Source organism: Lithobates pipiens, unplaced genomic scaffold, assembly GCF_037356315.1.
Source record: "Lithobates pipiens isolate NorthernLeopardFrog02 unplaced genomic scaffold, aLitPip1_a1.2 Scaffold_8, whole genome shotgun sequence".
Classification (NCBI taxonomy): domain Eukaryota; kingdom Metazoa; phylum Chordata; class Amphibia; order Anura; family Ranidae; genus Lithobates; species Lithobates pipiens.
Window position 1 is genome coordinate 63,950,543 of NW_027507903.1, and position 18,792 is coordinate 63,969,334.

The following is an 18,792-nucleotide window of genomic DNA, read 5'->3' on the forward strand; positions in this document are numbered from 1 at the left end:
ATTGTCCACTTGCCACGTCACCTGCCACAAGTTGTGGATTGTCCACTTGCCACGTCACTTGCCACATCACCTGCCACGTCACTTGCCACGAGATGTGGATTGTCCACTTTCCACGTCACCTGCCATGCCACAAGTTGTGGATTGTCCACTTGCCACGTCACCAGCCACATCACCTGCCACAAGTTGTGGATTGTCCACTTGCCACACCACTTTCCACGTCACCTGCCACGTCACCTGCCACAAGATGTGGATTGTCCACTTACCACGTCACCAGCCACATCACCTGCCACAAGTTGTGGATTGTCCACTTGCCACATCACTTTCCACGTCACCTGCCACGTCACCTGCCACAAGTTGTGGATTGTCCACTTGCCACGTCCCTTGCCACGTCCCCTGCCACGTCATCTGCCACAAGTGGATTGTCCACTTGCCACATCACTTGCCACATCACCTGCCACAAGTTGTGGATTGTCCACTTGCCACGTCACCTGACACAAGTTGTGGATTGTCCACTCGCCACGTCACTTGCCACATCCCCTGCCACAAGTGGATTGTCCACTTGCCACGTCACTTGCCACGTCACCTGCCACAAGTTATGGATTGTCCACTTGCCACGTCACATGCCAGTCACCTGCCACAAGTTGTTAATTTTCCACTTGCCACGTCACCTGCCAGGTCACTTGCCGCGTCACCTGCCAGGTCACTTGCCACGTCACCTGCCACAAGTTGTGGATTGTCCACTTTCCACGTCACTTGCCACTTCACCTGCCACGTCACTTGCCACAAGTTGTGGATTGTCCACTTGCCACATCACTTGCCACCTGCCATGTCACTTGCCACAAGTTGTGGATTGTCCACTTGCCACGTCACTTGCCACCTGCCATGTCACTTGCCACAAGTTGTGGATTGTCCACTTGCAATTGCAGTTGTTTAAAATATTTTTCTAATGGTTTTTCATCATTTGCAATCATTTTTGAGATTTTTAATGTAAAAAAAAAGGTCACCTTTAAAAACGCATATAAACGCAAACGCGGCTAAACGCGGTAGCGGCGTTTTGCCGCGTTTTGCGTCTGAAATGTGGAAATTTTTGCTTCTGAACGCATTTTTTTGCTTCTGGAAAAACGAGATTAAACGCAACTGCATAAAAACGGAAAAAAACGAGACTGTGTGCATGGACACATAGGATAACATTGAATGGGTTCAGGGGCAGTTGAAAAAACTGTCCAACTGCATCTGAACGCGCGTTTAACTGCGTCTCGTGTGCATGAGGCCTTACTCTCAATCCAAGATTTTATTTTCAGCTCACACTTGCAATGTTTATAAATGTGGCATTGTGTTGTTTCTCTAGGAGTGTGCAGGGGAGGGCCTGCGGACATTAGCCTTGGCATATAAAGACCTCAGTGAAGATTACTTTAAATGGTGGCTGAAGATCCATCACGAAGCCAGCATTGCTTTGGAGAACAGGGAGGAACGGCTGGCAGACGCTTATGAACAGATAGAAAGTGACATGATGGTATGTTCCAGCTTAGTTTGTTGAAAGAGAATGTGTAGAAGACTAAAAACCAAAGAGAGAAGATTCAGAATTATTTTGAGTTAATATGGGATCCAATACATCAACACAAACATCAATTCAACTGTGCTTTATACACTTATTTGGTCTTTAAAATAAAACACAAAAAATTAGGTAGAGTCACATACTAAAACTTCCATCTATTTTTTTTAAGCAGCAAAAAGTCCTAGTTTCAGCCTGTGAATAGCTAGTAATTAACATGTAATGAAAGTGAAATGTAGAAATCATTGTCCTTATGCAGACCTTAAAGTGGTATTAAACCCAAAAGAAAACATTTATTATAATGCAGCATTTACCAGTTCTTAGGGCTGGTTCACATCAGATGCAGTCCAATGCATTGTTATTCTGCATCAAAACGCATGGACTGTGTTTACACCAATGCAGTGCATTTCAGTGCAGTCAACAAAAGTAAAACATGTTGCTCTTTTTCCATATGCAACACTTCTAGAATGCGGCAAAATGCAACAAAAATGCACCATTGCGCACATGTCTTCAATTGTCCTCAATTGAGATAAGGAAAAACTAGCAAAAATGCACCGGAATGCATCAGAAACACATCAGAAACACACTGGAACCAATCAATACTGCATCAAAATGCACATTGGGAACATAGAAATTATGGTGTGAACCAGCCTGGAGATATGGTGCCTGTATTAGTTTTCTTTTTAGCCTTTCTTTGTTTTATTTTCAACTGGTGATCTGGCTAATAAGACCCCTTTCACAGTGGGGCCGCCCGTGCTTTAGCGCTGTTTAAACTGCACTTTTCGGCCACTAGCTGTGCGCTTTTAACCCCTGCTGCTGTATACAGCTCTCCCAAACTGCCCCACAGATGCTGCTTGCACGACTTTTTCTAACGTCCCGCAAGCTTCCACATTCGGACGGCATAGGAGGCAGTTTTCAGGTGCTTTACAGGTGCTATTTCTAGCACTAAAATGCCTGATAATTGCCTCAATGTGAAAGGGGTCTAAGTCTGTTGTTTTTTAACAGTACAAGCTCTCCTTCAGGGTTACAGTTAGAATGTTGGGACAAACTCTTTAACACTAACAGGAGTGCTTTTATTTATTCATGTAAAACTGTTATCCTAAAAGAAAAAAAAATTACTGTAACTGCTTGTGCAACTTCAGTACTAGCTGGAGTTTGGCTTTAATTTAATAGTGTATATAAATCTGCTAGTGCCTCTAACACTCCCCTCCCCCTAGACTGACAGTGCTGCTTTCCAAATGTGCTCCTTCATCCAGAGTGAGGGATACAGGAGGTGTATTCCTGGGCAGGTCATCAGGTGAAAACAGAGGGGGAAAATGCCTAAAATAAGAAAACAATTGTAGTCCCCACATCTAATGATTGGTAAGCTGCAATATATTACATTTTTGGTTTTGGGTTTAATACCACTTTAAATGCTCCAGAATTAGATTTGGAGACAAAAGGAAACTAGGAGATGAAAGTGGCAAACAATTTTTGATGCTAAGGAACCACAGGTATCCCCACTGAACTGACACAAATGAAATATTGGGATGCTTAAAGGAGAAGTATAGCCAAAGCTCGTACTTCTCCTATGGATCACAGCCGTGGAGTTCGTTTCGCACTCCTGTGACCCGTTTTCTGCAGAGAGCGGGCTGAAGTCTGCTCTCTGCTGACGTCACAGAGTATGTCCAGGCTCGGTGTCATCATGACCATGGAGTCGGGATCCATCCAGATCCCTGAGTCGGCTGCTTCCACCCCCGCCACAGCTCAGCGCTCCCGTGAGTGAGGAATTGGGCAGAGCAGAGAGTGATGACTGACAGTCAGCAGCTCTCTGCTCGGGGAGCTGTGAGAACCGAGCGATTGGCAGTGTTCGATCACTCGGTTCTCAGTACTAGAGGTGCCAGGGGACAGATGCAGCATCCAGCTAGGTAAGTATTAATAATAAAAAAAAAAACATACTTCTCTTTTAAAGAAAATCTTAGAATAAGTTCCAGGTGGGTCACAATATACAGCAACAATATAATATTTTTTCACAAAAGCGGTGTCTTTTATAATGTATTTTTATTCATACTTTGTTTCATACTTGATTTACAAACGTATGTAGGTATACATGATACAGTTGCTTTTAATTTGTTAGGTGGAATGAAGAATTGTTTAAAGAGGAAGTAAACTTCCTTACTGCTTTTTACCTATAGATATGCCTATAATAAGGCTTACCTATAGGTAGTGTAAATATCTCCTAAACGTGCGCCATTTAGGAGATATTTACATTACATGCCGCCAGGGACATCACTGGCGCATGTGCTCTGAAAGAACAGCCACCCATGCTGTTCCTTCCTAGCCCTGTGCCATGAACGGCAGCTTCCACACACAAGCACGGGCGTGACATCATCTCGGCTCTGGCCAGTCACAGAGCCGGAGCCCGCAAACCCGGAAGCAAGACGGAAGATGGCTGCAGCTCTGACATTGCGGCACTGGAACAGCTTTGTTTTAAGGTAAGTTTCACATAATGACTTTACCTTGCCCAAGGAAAGAAAAACCCATTGCTATACATCCGCTTTAAATGAGCGCTGTAAAGGTACCAAAAACGTAATTTTTTACCAATCTTTGGTTGGTAAAGCGCAATTTATTTCATCCAGAGGGCTGCTGGGGATGCTGAAAATCACTTTAGTAATTTGCGTTACATGAGTTGAGTTGCATCTTATTATAGCACGGCCCTTTACCCTGTAGGGTCCCAACGCGCTTACAAACACATACTAGGGCTAATTTAGAGACAGGATCTGATTAACCTACCAACATGTCTTTAGAGTGTGGGAGAAAACCGTAGTACCCAGAGGAAATGCAAACTCCAGGTAGATGGTGTTGTGATCGGGATTTTAACCAGCGACCCAATGGCTGCTAGGTGAAAGTGCTAACCACTACACCACTGTACAGTGATAACCATGATTTGAACACAGGGAGTTGATAGTTCTGCACCACCACCATTCAGGGGACACGTTGTATTTTAGTTTCAGTAAATACAAGGTGTTTTCTGATTGGAAGAGATTAAGAAAAAGGGCAGATGATGTCACAATCTTCACCTTGTTTATTCAGAGAACATTCACACAAAAAAATACAAGGTGTTTCTGAATGGCGGTGGTGCCGAGGGAAGCCACTGGACCTGAACTCAGAAGATCATGGCTATCACTGTATATTGCATAGAATAGTACAGTGATTTTCAGCATCCCCAGCAGCCCTCTGAATATTAGATATAGATACTTTCATTGAACCAGACACTACCAATATTTATAAAAATGACAATTCCTGGGGTTCCCTTTAAAGATAATAAAAGTGGAAGCTCTTTGAAATAAACCAGAGATTAAAGTGTTGCTAAACCCAGGACCCTGCATTCACTATATCTGGTCTCCGACAGTACAAACATGGAAATGCAATTATTTTAGCAAATATAAACTGCTATATACCTTTTCTCATCAGCAGTATATGGCAGTCTTGTGACTTCTATCAGTGTCCGGTCAAGCGCTAGTTAAAGTTTGTAGGAGGAGTTTTCATTCTTCTCTGACTGTTCTATGAGGCTGCATGACCCCTGACCCCTCTGTCTAGAAATTGCTGATTGGCCCTGTGCTGATTACATGAACCCTCCCAAAATAAAACTCTTTAGCAAAACACACCAAACTAAGCATGTCCAGAGTGACTCTTGTGCCGCGTACACACGGGCGGACTGTATGGCCTACTTAGTCCGCCGAAACACATTTCAGCGGACAGTCCGCTCGTGTGTGGGCTTCAGCGGACGTTTTCAGCGTGCAGTCCGGCGTACTAAGAATTTCGTTTTTTTCGAAATTCTGTCCGTCGTACTCGCATTTCGGCGGACAATCCGGCCGTGTGTATGCAAGTCCACCGTACTTTTGAAATGAGCGGACTTTTCCCGCCCGGAGAAAAGTCCGCTCATTTCGAGCGGGTATCCAGGTAGGCGGGGCCCGCGAAGGAGACATCGCTGGCCCCGCCGCCTGGTATGGACTTAAAGGGGAACCCCAACGTCGAAAAAAATCGGCGTGGGGGTCCCCCCAAAGTCCACAGCAGACCCTTGTCCGAGCACGCTGGCCGGCCAGGAAAGGGGGGCGAGCGAGCGCCCCCCCTCCTGAGCCGTACCAGGCCGCGTGCCCTCAACATGGGGGGGTGCCTTGGGGAAGGGGGGGCCGCGTGGCCCCCCCACCCCAAAGCACCTTGTCCCCATGTTGATGAGGACAAGGGCCTCTTCCCGACAACCCTGGCCGTTGGTTGTCGGGGTCTGCGGGCGGGGGGCTTATCGGAATCCGGGAGCCCCCTTTAATAAGGGGGCCCTCGGATACCGGCCCCCCACCCTATGTGAATGAGTATGGGGTACAATATACCCCTACCCATTCACCTGTAAAATAAAAGTACAAAAAAAACAACACACGAGATAAAATACTTTATTGCACAGCTCCGGGGGTCTTCCGTCTTCGGGGGTCTTCTCGCCGGACTCCTCCGCTATCTTCTTGTAGCTCTTTTGCTAGCGGAGGAGTCCGGCTTTTTTCCTCGCCGCCGGCCTCTTCTCCCGACTTCGGGGGTCTTGTCCCCCTCTTCGGTTGTTCTGCCGGGCCACCGCGCCTTCTTATAGCTCTTTTACAGGCGGTGGCCCGGTCTTCTGTCGCTGTCGCCGCCTTCCGCTCTTCTTCTTCTTCTCCTTCTCCAGGAGATGTTGACTCGATGCTCTCTCCGGCCACAATGCCAGGGCCGTGCTGCGCGGCCACTTATATAGGGACAAGGGGCGGTGTCACATGGCTTTATGTCACATGGGTTGGTCACATGGGTTGATGTCACATGGGGACTATGACATCGTAAGGGGGCGGGGTCACCATGTGACACCAACCCATGTGACATAAAGCCATGTGACACCGCCCCTTGTCCCGGTCTTCTGTCGCCGCCGCCGCCTTCCGCTCTTCTTCTTCTTCTTCTCCTTCTTCTCCAGGAGATGTTGACTCGACGCTCTCTCCGGCCACAATGCCAGGGCCGCGCTGCGCGGCCACTTATATAGGGACAAGGAGCGGAAGAACCGAAGAGGGGGACAAGACCCCCGAAGTCCAGAGAAGAGGCCGGCGGCGAGGAAGAAAGCCGGACTCCTCCGCTAGCAAAAGAGCTACAAGAAGATAGCGGAGGAGTCCGGCGAGAAGACCCCCGAAGACGGAAGACCCCCGGAGCTGTGCAATAAAGTATTTTATCTCGTGTGTTGTGTTTTTTTTTGTACTTTTATTTTACAGGTGAATGGGTAGGGGTACATTGTACCCCATACTCATTCACATAGGGTGGGGGGCCGGTATCCGGGGGCCCCCTTATTAAAGGGGGCTCCCGGATTCCGATAAGCCCCCCGCCCGCAGACCCCAACAACCAACGGCCAGGGTTGTTGGGAAGAGGCCCTTGTCCTCATCAACATGGGGACAAGGTGCTTTGGGGTGGGGGGGCCGCACGGCCCCCCCTTCCCCAAGGCACCCCCCCATGTTGAGGGCACGTGGCCTGGTACGGCTCAGGAGGGGGGGGGGGCGCTCGCTCGCCCCCCTTTCCTGGCCGGCCGGGTAGCGTGCTCGGACAAGGGTCTGCTGTGGACTTTGGGGGGACCCCCACGCCGATTTTTTTCGGCGTTGGGGTTCCCCTTTAAGTCCATACCAGGCGGCGGGGCCAGCGACGTCTCCTTCGCGGGCCCCGCCTACCTGGAGACACGCTCGAAATGAGCGGACTTTCCTCCGCGTGTGTGGGCGAGTCCGTTCATTTCAAAAGTAGGGCGGATAGTACGGCGGACTTAGTACGCCGTATTAGTCCGCTCAAAAAGTGCCGTGTGTGGGCAAGTAGTCCGTTCGGAAATTCCAACGGACAGTCTGGCGTACTTTTCCGCCAGACTAAGTACGTCATACAGTTTGACCGTGTGTACGCGGCATTGGGCTCCGTGCTACCAGCAGATGGATTGGTGACCGTAAAAGAAGGGGAGGATCAGAGAATACAGGATCAAACGGCCTTTTTTTACACAATCAGAGGATTAATCCCTTAGGTTCCACAGTGAGTATACAGTATCTCACAGAAGTGAGTACACCCCTCATATCTTTTCATGTGACAACACTGAAGAAATTACACTCTACTACAATGTAAAGTAGTGAGTGTACAGCTTGCATAACAGTGTAAATTTGCTGTCCCCTCAAAATAACTCAACAAACAGCCATTAATGTCTAAACCGCTGGCAACAAAAGTGAGTACACCCCTAAGGGAAGTGTCCAAATTGGGCCCAAAGTGTCAATATTTTGTGTGGCCACCATTATTTTCTAGCACTGCCTTAACCCTCTTGGACATTGAGTTCACCAGAGCTTTTACAGGTTGCTACTGGAGTCCTCTTACACTCCTCTGTGATGACATCCCGGAGCTGGTGGATGTTAGAGACCTTGCGCTCCTCCACCTTCTGTTTTGAGGATGCCCCACAGATGCTCAATAGGGTTTAGATCTGGAGACATTCTTGGCCAGTCCATCATCTTTACCCTCAGCTTCTTTAGCAAGGCAGTGGTCGTCATGGAGGTGTGTTTGTGGTCGTCGTTATCATGTTGGAATACTGCCCTGCGGCCCAGTCTCTGAAGAGAGGGGATCATGCTCTGCTTCAGTATGTCACAGTACATGTTGGCATTCATGGTTCCCTCAATGAACTGTAGCTCCTTAGTTCCGGCAGCACTCATGCAGCCCCAGACCATGACACTCCCACCACCATGCTTGGCTGTAAGCAAGACACACTTGTCTTTGTACTCCTCACCTGGTTGCCGCCACACACGCTTGACACCATCTGAACCAAATAAGTTTATCTTCCAGTAATCCATGTCCTTAGGCCGCGTACACACGCGCGGACTGTTCGCCCAACTTTGTCCGTCCAACAGTTTCGGCAAACAGTCCGCTCAAACTTAGCATGGACGGACATGGCCACACACGACGGACGAACAGTTTGCTGAAACCGTGCGCGATGACGTGAACGGCACGTACGACGGGACGAAAAATACGACGTCCTATACACTGCATTATAGCTTTCGGCGTGAAAATCCTTTCTGAGCATGCGCGCAACTTTGTTTGACGAACAAGCCTACACACGAGCGGACTGTTCGCTGAAACAAGGTTTCAGCGGACAGTTTTACGGAATTTCCGAAAAACCTTGTCCGTCCAACTGTCCGCTGAAACTGTCCGCTGAAAGCCCACACACGAGCGGACTGTCCGCCCAAACACTGTTCAGCGGACAAAGTTGGACGAACAGTCCGCCCGTGTGTACGCGGCCTGAGTCTGCTTGTCTACAGCAAACTGTTTGCAGGCTTCCTTGTGCATCATCTTTAGAAGAGGCTTCCTTCTGGGACGACAGCCATGCAGACCAATTTGATGCAACGTGCGGCTTATGGTCTGAGCACCGACAAGCTGACCCCCCACCCCTTCAACCTCTGCAGCAATGCTGGCAGCACTCATACACCTATTTCCCAAAGACAACCTCTGGATATGACATTGAGCACGTGCACTCAACTTCTTTGGTCGATCCATGGGGGGGCCTGTTTTGAGTGGAACATATCCTGCTAAACTGCTGTAGGCTCTTGGCCACCGTGCTGCAGCTCAATTTTAGGGTCTTGGCAAATTTCTTATAGCCTAGGCCATCTTTATGTAGAGCAACAATTATTCTTTTCAGATCCTCAGAGAGTTCTTTGCCATTAGGTGCCATGTTGAACTTCCAGTGACCAGTATGAGACAGTCAGAGTGATAACACCAAATTTAACACACCTGCTCCCAATTTACACCTGAGACCTTTTAACGCGAATGAGTCACATGACACCAGGGCACCCAATTTTGACATTTTCAATTAGGGGTGTACTCACTTTTGTCGCCAGCGGTTTAGACATTAATGGCTGTATGTTGCGTTATTTTGAGGGGACAGCAAATTTACACTGTTATACAAGCTGCGCACTCACTACTTTACATTGTAGCAAAGTGTAATTTCTTTGTCACAAGAAAAGATATAATAAAATATTTACAAAAATGTGAGGGGTGTACTCACTTTTGTCAGATACTGTAACAAACATGCTTTACTTAATATACAGACTGATTTTAGTGTTGTACGTCGGCAGAATGGCATGGGAAGGCATATTGACGTACAGGTACGTCCAATCTTCAATGCCGCCCTGCCATCGCGAGCGCGCCGGTCGGGGCCCCCGTGAGTCCGGTCGCTGGTCCCGCGGAGTCGATCGCCGCGGGCATACCCGCGATCATCTCACGGGACGGCTGAATGGAGGAAATGCTGTGTAAACAGCATTTCTCCATTCTGTCTAGCAACTAGTGACGCTGATCTCTGCTCCATGTGATTGGAGCAGAGATCAGTGTTAACTAAATGAAAGCCCAACCCCCCCACAGTTAGTAACACACCCCTAGGAACACTTAACCCCTACGCTGCCACCCACTGGTTAACCCCTTCACTACCAGTGTCATTTACACAGGAATCACTGCATTTATATAGCAGTGATTACTGTATAAATGACAATGGTCCCAAAAATGTGTCAAAAATGTCCGATGTGTCCGCCACAATGTCGCAGTCACAATAAAAATCGTTGATCGCCGCCATTACTAGTAAAAAAAAAAATAATAAAAAATTATTAATAAAAATGCCATTAAACTATCCCTATTTTGTAAACGCTATAACTTTTGTGCAAACCAATCAATAATCGCTTATTACGATTTTTTTTACCAAAAATATGTAGAAGAATACGTAACGGCCTAAACTGAGGGAAAAAAACGTTTTTTTAGATATTTTTGGGGGATATTTATTATAACAAAAAGTAAAAAATAATGCATTTTTTTTCAAAATTGTCGCTCTATTTTTGTTTATAGCGCAAAAAATAAAAACCCGCAGAGGTGATCAAATACCACCAAAAGAAAGCTCTATTTGTGGGAAAAAAGGACGTCAATTTTGTTTGGGAGCCACGTCGCACGACCGCACAATTGTCAGTTAAAGCGACGCAGTGCCGAATCGCAAAAAAGTGGTCTGGTCTTTGACCAGCAAAATGGTCCGGTCTGTAAGTGGTTAATATACATTTACATTATATAAGTTTAAAGCCTATGACTCAGAGGGCTCTTGCAAGAAAAAATTATTTATTGGCTACATGTATAAAAGCATGATCTAAAAGATGTTAACGCGTTTTGGCTTTTGCAGCCTTCCTCATATAATACATAAATGTTTAAAATACTGATATATCTATATATAATGTCTAACATACATCCCCAGAAAAGAAAGGCGGTGTTTCAGTCATTAATTAAAAACAATCAAGGTAATTACTAGCACATGGAACAAGAAAGCAAACAGAGAAAAAAAAGGGGGTGGGGAAACAATCAGGCACAAGAAACCTCCATAAAAGAAAACCGGATACATCATCTGAAAAAAGGAGGGACTGATACATAGATAGAATCTGTTCAATAATCACTAGCATTAATTATAGAAGTTAATTTTAAAAAAAGATTCATATTCATTCTATTGTTCACGCCCTTGGGCGCCCTTATATTAGGATAAGTATCACACCTCACCCTTTAGTAAGATACGATGCACGTCTCCTCCTCTTATGGGTCTCTTAACCTGCTCAATACCAAAAAAAAGCATCAAGATTTCCCTTAGATTTTTCATGGAAATATTTTGAAACGTTGGAGATATTTTATGCTTTATATTACATTGAAAAATAATGTATTATGTATAATGAATGTAATATATGTAATGTTCGGTACGTTGGGTGTACTGTACGCTCTCTAAAAATCAGAGTATCTGAACACTTTGATACCCCTAAATTAATGCAAAAAATATTTCCAATGTCTCAAAACATTTCCGTGAAAAACCTAAGGGAAATCTTGACACATTCTCCTTTTTTTGGTATTGAACAGGTTAAGAGACCCCTGAGAGGAGGAGACGTACATCGTTTCTTACTTAAGCCTGAGCTGTGGTGGATACTTACCCTAATACAAGGGCGCCCCTGGGCATGAATAATAGAATGAAATATGAATCTTTTTTTTTTTTTAAATGAACTTCTATAATTAATGCTAGTGATTATTGAACAGATTCCATCTATGTATCAGCCCCTTTTTTTTCATATGATGTATGCTGTTTTCTTTCATGGAGATTTCTTGTGCCTGATTGTTTCCCTCTTTTTTTCCCTCTGATTGGTTTCTTGTTCCATGTGCTAGTAATTACCTTGTTTTTAATTAATGAAACACTGTCTCCCTTTCTGAGAATGTATGTGTTGGATATATATATATATATATCTATCTATCAGTGTTGTAAACATTTTTGTATGCTATGAGGAAGGCTGCAACAGCCGAAACACGTTACTGTCTTTTGTATCCTGCTTTTATACATGTAGCCAATAAAGAATTTTCTTTTCAAGAGCATTCCGAATCTTTAGCTTTAATCTAATTGATATCTACTACCTTAGGAGTTGAACGCCCCAGCCAGAGCACCGGACTCCAGCTCCTGGATATAAAATGTAGCGATTGATCTTACGTAAAACTTCTATATTTGTTTACATCTACATTCTAACCTCTACATGCACAAATGTAAAAAAGAGAATATCCAAAATAACATAGACATGGCACTGGTACAGTGCTTTATCTTTTCTGAAAAAAGATCAGCATCATTCTTCAAAAGTAAGTGGCATTATAAAGTTATTTGATATTTTAGAATGCTTTTTCCTAATGAAATGCCATTTTTTACTGTGTTAAATAGTGGTCATCATTGATTTCTCTCTTACAGCTGCTAGGTGCTACTGCAATAGAAGACAAGCTGCAAGAAGGAGTGACAGATACTATTGCTAGTCTCCTGCTGGCCAACATTAAGCTTTGGATCCTAACTGGAGACAAGCAAGGTAATTCTTAAAGCGGTAGTAAACTTGGGGGGGAAAAAAGCGGCGAACTGTCACCACTGCAGATATTTCCTTTTTCACTCAATGTGGGTTCATGGGCTGCGGCCACTGTGGTATGGCACAGAGCTCACAGAGATTACGTCACTGGCTGCCAACTAGGCAAATATCTTTTAAACTGTGCCCATTTAGGAGATATTAATTTAACCTACAAGTGTCATTATAACTGTACCTTTAGGTAAATATCAAAATCCAGGGTTTACTACAACTTTAATGCAGTTGTAAAGACATATAGATTTTTACCATAATGCATTCTCTGCATTAAGATAAAAAAAACTACTATGACCAGCTCCCCCCAAATACTTATTTGAGTCCTATCTCCATCCAGTGCTATGCCCAAGAGCAGCAGTGCTGTCAAACAAATCCTGTGATGAGAGGACAGGGCCAAGTCATGCTCTGTTTGTTTGTAGATGCACGCAGCCCAGCTCAGGATCGAGCATGCACAAGTGTAACCATAGCAAGCGGCTTGCTATGGACACACTCGGAAGGGAGGAGTAGCCAAGGGCGCTTGCAGGGGACCGCAGAAGAAGAGGAAAAGGACTGCTCTGTTCAATATTGCACAGAGGAAAAACCTGTTTAGTATTTTAGGAAGAAAAACACTGAACGTTTACAATCTCTTTAACATTAGTCGCATATATATTCTGGCCTGGGTGACATTAATGAACATGACATACTATTTTAGTTTTGTTTTATGAAGGCAGTATAGTCTATGAAGGGGATTTACTATGACAGGAGCAACCATAATCTGAAGCAACTGTGTGTGACAACCAGTTAGATTCCAGCTTTCATCTTCAAAGCTTAACTGGACAAGCTTAAGCTATAAGCTGATTGGTTGCCATGCACAACTGCTCCATATTCTGTCTTTTCCAGTTTTAGTAAACTCCCCCCATATGTCACTAGCAATAGCCGTAAATCACTGAGCCATATAAAACAAAATATCCATGTTCCTAGGATCTCTCTAAAATATATTTCACTTTGTCTTGTTATTATTGGTCAGCTGCCCACAAATAAATTGACAACTAACCATCTTGTACAATGGGACAACAGAGGACAATATTAACTAGGCATTTAAAATTGTGAGAGGATAGACTGATTTTTATTTGATAGTGGGGCAGCCTGTAATTAGTATACTGAGTGTTTACCTGGTGAATTACTGCAGCCAATTTCTCTTACCTTATGAGCCATGCCCTGTATAGATGAAGCTGCTATCAGAGTCCTTCTCTCCCATCCTCACCCTGTGCTTTTCTATCCTGGCTCAGAGACATCCCTGTCTCCTCCTCCAGAGCTCATTCCTTCTTTCCAACTTGGTGGGTGCCCCTACCTATCCACTATAGCTGAGGAGAAGGAAAGGGAGGGTTAAACAGTCAAGTAGGTGGGTAGTCCTGCCCGTAGACCTGCTCCCATCTTTTAATTGTAATTCTCAGCTCGATCACTGAAGTTAAGTGTTGGAAAGCCATGATGCTGGGGTGCATACAGCCTATACAGTACATAGGATGCTTCTTATCTGAATCATCTCCAACCCCCTGGTGCAGAGATTAGAATCTATTGCCTCTCTCCACTGCAGTGTTATTTAACCAAAGTTTGGATTGACAGAGGGCCACACCCCCCTCCTTCCACCCACCCATACCAGCAAGCCCTGATCAGTCTTCCACACAATGGATATAGATATTGCTAATATCCAAATACACATACATTATATATACCCTAAACGTTTATTAGCTACACCTTCACAGTTTTGCTGATATTTGAACAAAGATTATAAAACAGATGTGCGTTTATAAATTTTTGATATTTTCTGGATAAATAAAATATTTAAGAAAAAAAAAAGAAAACAGATGTGGTGACATGCTGAGAGCAGAATTCCTTCCAGGAGCTCATAACGCCTTATATAACTGGTAATACGGCATGGTTGCGTGCTATGAATATTAGAAATATGTAATTTATTAGATGTTTTGACAGCAATGACAAATGTACAATGAGCTGAAATCACAGCTGGCACCTTAAAATTTTAATAATTTGCAGGAATATTACATCTAGAAGCTATGATTTAGGATGCTTATCACGTCCTGTATACTTTGCAACATATATTTGTAATGTATTTATTGTTATGCATTTAAAGCATATCACTTAACATTAATAGTTGAGATTTGTGTGAAAAAGTAGGGGGACCTTGGATAAAAAAAATTAGATTTGCTAGTCCCCTATATTTACTGCCCGCCAGGGTGTGACTTTCCACATGAAGTCCTTCTGTGATGTTTCCCCAGCGATTTATTCTAATGTACTGTCTCCGCTGAACTGAAATTCTAAGCAGTGTTATCTGCCTGTCCCAGTTCACGGCTGTGGACTACAAATCAAACCCCATTTATGTCTGATGACAACACTGCTTGGCATTTTAGTGCAGCAGAGGCATTGTCAGTTCGCTACAGAAAATTTGGATCTTTTGATTCAAGATTACCTGTAACTGTACTTACAGAAATGTGCTGAATATGTTTTTTTCCTAATTTTGCCCACACATGAACTTTAGCAATGGGGCTCTGGATTGATCTTGCATATGATGTTTACTAATACGCCTCCATTCATACAAAGTATTGGGTTTTGGGTGTATTTCTTTGTTAACTTCAACAAAAATTGAGAAATCTTTTCCCACTGACAGAAATACAGCAGAATAAGATGTTTCAGCTGATTGTAAGCTCAAAATAGATAGAGCTTTTTTAAATTCTTTCTATTATTATTTTTTATCAAGTAAAGGTACAGAGACAGAGTCTCTGCGCATACCCCGCCTCTCAAAATCAAAGAAAAAGACAAAATAATACAAAATTTAACATAGCAACTAGCTAAAATGAAACACCTGAAAAAACTTGCTGCTAAAGAAGATGATTGACAATTAATAAGTGCTCAAGTACACGAAGGATGTGAGCAATGGAGTATCACAACCAGGCTAGCAATACCATACACATTTTCCTGTCCCAGCTGTGTCATTAACCTCTAGCATTCAAGGAACTATTTTTACAGTACATTTACCATGACTACACTATTTGGTTGACAAAAATCCAAATAAGAGTGAAACCATTAAGATGTGTTATCCACTGGGTTATTCTGTTCTGTATTAGTAGTATCAGACTCTAACCAGATATCCCACACCTTATTGAATTTTTTTGGGCAGCCCCTGTGCATATAGGTTTCTTTGTATAGTGGGATGACTGAGTTGACCGACGACCTCCACATATTCTGGGTAGGTGCAGAAGAAACTCTCCAACTGAGTATGATGCTTTTGCGAGCATAAAACAGGAGTATAACCAAAGTATGACCAAATCATATGTAAAGAGGTGGCTGGTTCAGCCAGGCAACACAGTGCACAGTCTGGGTAGATTTTTTGCAATCTATGTGGTGTAAAATGATATTTATAAAGAATTGTAAACTGCATAAAACAATCCCTAGAAGATTTAAGGTGAGAGAAAGGGAGTTCCCACACCTCCTTCCAGTCCTCTGTGTCCAACTCCGGAAGCTCCTCCACCCAAAAAGAACGAAGGTTATCCATCCCATGGTGCACAGTTGGTTGTAATGCTTTATAAATTGACAATAAAGGTTTTGTCAGGGGTTCTTCCCAGATTGTGCAGTGAAGGCATGACGGAGCAGGAGGAACCGAAAAAAGTAGGCGTTGGGTAATTCAAATGTATACATAAGTTGATCAAACGTCTGCAATGCGCCACCCTCACAAATATGGGACAAATAATGGACCCCACTGCCAGCCCACAGGGAGGGGTCCGGAATAGAGTGGAATTCCGGTAGAGAGGGGTTTGTCCATAAGGAAGTATTTGGAGAATAATGTCTCAAACCATTTCTAGCATAAGGAATCACTGACACCCATGCTTTGATCACTGTTGTCATGGAGATGGTTAAAGGATGCAGATCTTTAATACCCCTAAAAAGTGTATTCCACAAGGTTTCGTGGGAGCCCACTAGGGAAGCTACGAGAGCAACTGCAGAGTTAGAAGTATCTGATATAATCCAATAATGAGCATTGCAGCTAAAAAGTATAAAAAGAAATCAGGACAGGCCAAGCCTCCCTGAGTCCAGGGCCTTTGTAGTATAGATAGCCGGAATCTAGGGGGCGAGAACCCCACAGAAAACTAGTGACATGAGAATTGAATTGTTTGCAGATTGATTTAGGGATCCATACTAGAGTGGCGCATAACATATAGCAATGGAGGTAACAACTTCATTTTTAGTAAATAAATTTTCCCTATTAATGATAAAAGGAGGTTGGCTCAGGCTTTCAGGCTAGTCTTGAAGACCTGGAGAAGGGGAAAAAGATTAAATGTGCAAAAATGTGTACTCTGGGTGAAATATACACCTCCGTCCATTGAGCTCAAACTTTGGCATCTCAGCCCATGGTTGTGTATCAGGGAACCACCCATGTATAGAAAGTGAAAACATGTAATTTCGACTGGAAGAGTGAAGATACAATTAAGACATCATTATGTTGTGTTCTGAGGCCCTGGACACCATCTATATGCATCTTAGAGTGCACTCACACAGGGCACAGTTAAAACGGTGTTCAGGTTTGATTGTCCTCACTCCCCCACTTGTAAGCACTAGCACTGGGCTAAGCAAGTGTTCCCAGACACGCTTACAGCATCCCATCCAACCAGACCACCATGATCCTTGCTTCTGTGCTCAATTATTTTTGGAGTGTTCTGTGTCGGCTTGTGCTCACACTAAAGTGAACTGTTCCAGACCACAAGTAAACGATGCCCTGGTTCACCTCTTCCAAGTGGTCCCAGCACATCAATATTAACCTTTCCAGGAACGATTTGGAGCGTTCATACTATTCAAATGAACCAGATTAAGGGTGTGAACCAGGCAGGGTTAAAACTACCTGTGTGAGTGCACTCAATTTTTATAGTTATTGCGTATCCAGTTCATGTATCATTATCTCGCTTTTATGTAAAAATAATTGAAATTTTTTTCCCTAGAAACTGCCATGAACATTGGTTATTCTTGCCATATGCTCACAGATGACATGAATGATATTTTTGTAATATCTGGTCGCACAGTAACAGAGGTTCGAGAAGAACTGAGGTATCTGGCATTTCTTTTCATTAACATTTTTAAATCATGTGGTCTGTACTACATTATCTAATTTACTTCATTTCCTTCTTCAAGGAAAGTTAAGGAAGCAACATTTGGACAGAGTAGAAGCCTTTTCAATGGCCACCAATTCTCAGAGAAAATGAACGACATAAAGCTGGAATCTGTGTATGAGGAAACTGTAACTAGTGAATATGCCTTAGTCATAAATGGACACAGTCTGGTAAGTGATGCCATAATCTATAACAAAAAGTTATAAAGTGTCCTTTTTTACCCTGCACTGTGGCAAAGACCCAACCATATTACTTACTTAATGTCTAATGATAGACGGAAGATGTTATTTCATAAATAATTGCTCTTATATACAAAGAACCAGTTAACACTTTGACCATCCTTTCTTCAATTGAAACACACTTAAAATCTGCAAAATCGCACCTGTCCATTATTTGATACCTTTCCGAAAATATGTGCCTGCTCATTCTATAGCATTTTGCTGGTTGACAACACAGCTTATGCAGGAAAAGAATAGGAAGAGCTGCTGTTGGTTCATGGGAGTTCAGCTTTATTTTTTAATAGCAGAGACTTTTTAAGATCTGCTGTACAAGGGTTAAAGCCACACATACAAACAAGAAAAGGTATCAGGGATCCTATCTGTGGTGACAAGTTAGCTAGGTTACGTGGCTATTCAGGTTGTGCTTAGCAGAGTAAAGGTACCCAAAACTGCATTTGAGAGATATGACAAACCACAGGGTCATATAGAAACCCCTCCTGGTCATTCTACATTCTGTTATTAGATACATGGAGGGGAGCGGGGGGGAGGGGGGAGCGGGGGGCCGCTGGGCATATTGGGAGTGCTTGTAGATTTACCAACTAACTTTAATGGGCCAGATCAGGTGACAATGACTTAATGTCTTACGGTGCTTTTAGTAACTATTTCGACCATTTGAGAGTTGGTGTGAGTCTGCTTGTGTGGGCCCATCAGACCTTTTTTTTAATTATTTCTGCCAGCTAAATCTATTGTCTGTACTAATATATGTTTGTACATTGGTAGTGAATAGTAAATATGGAGCTGCTATGCAGCTGCTTTAGTATCCTTTCCTGTAAATGTAAGAGCTCAAACTGACCTTAAAAGTATTTAATACAAGTCTGATATCCAGTGTACTATGCTTAAAAACTCCCCAGTGGGATTCCAGTAAGATG

The 18,792-nt window shown here is 43.7% G+C and overlaps 1 protein-coding gene across 2 annotated transcripts in view; it reads left to right on the plus strand.

Moving 5' to 3' along the window:
* Positions 1-18,792, plus strand: part of ATP8B4 (ATPase phospholipid transporting 8B4 (putative)) — a 531,442-nt gene that overhangs the window by 476,838 nt on the left and 35,812 nt on the right. For both annotated transcript variants that reach the window (XM_077470822.1, XM_077470823.1), the window contains exons 19-22: positions 1,349-1,513; positions 12,336-12,447; positions 17,478-17,583; positions 17,668-17,815. In XM_077470822.1, the coding sequence (XP_077326948.1) occupies positions 1,349-1,513; positions 12,336-12,447; positions 17,478-17,583; positions 17,668-17,815 (531 nt within the window). The remainder of the gene's footprint in view (positions 1-1,348; positions 1,514-12,335; positions 12,448-17,477; positions 17,584-17,667; positions 17,816-18,792) is intronic.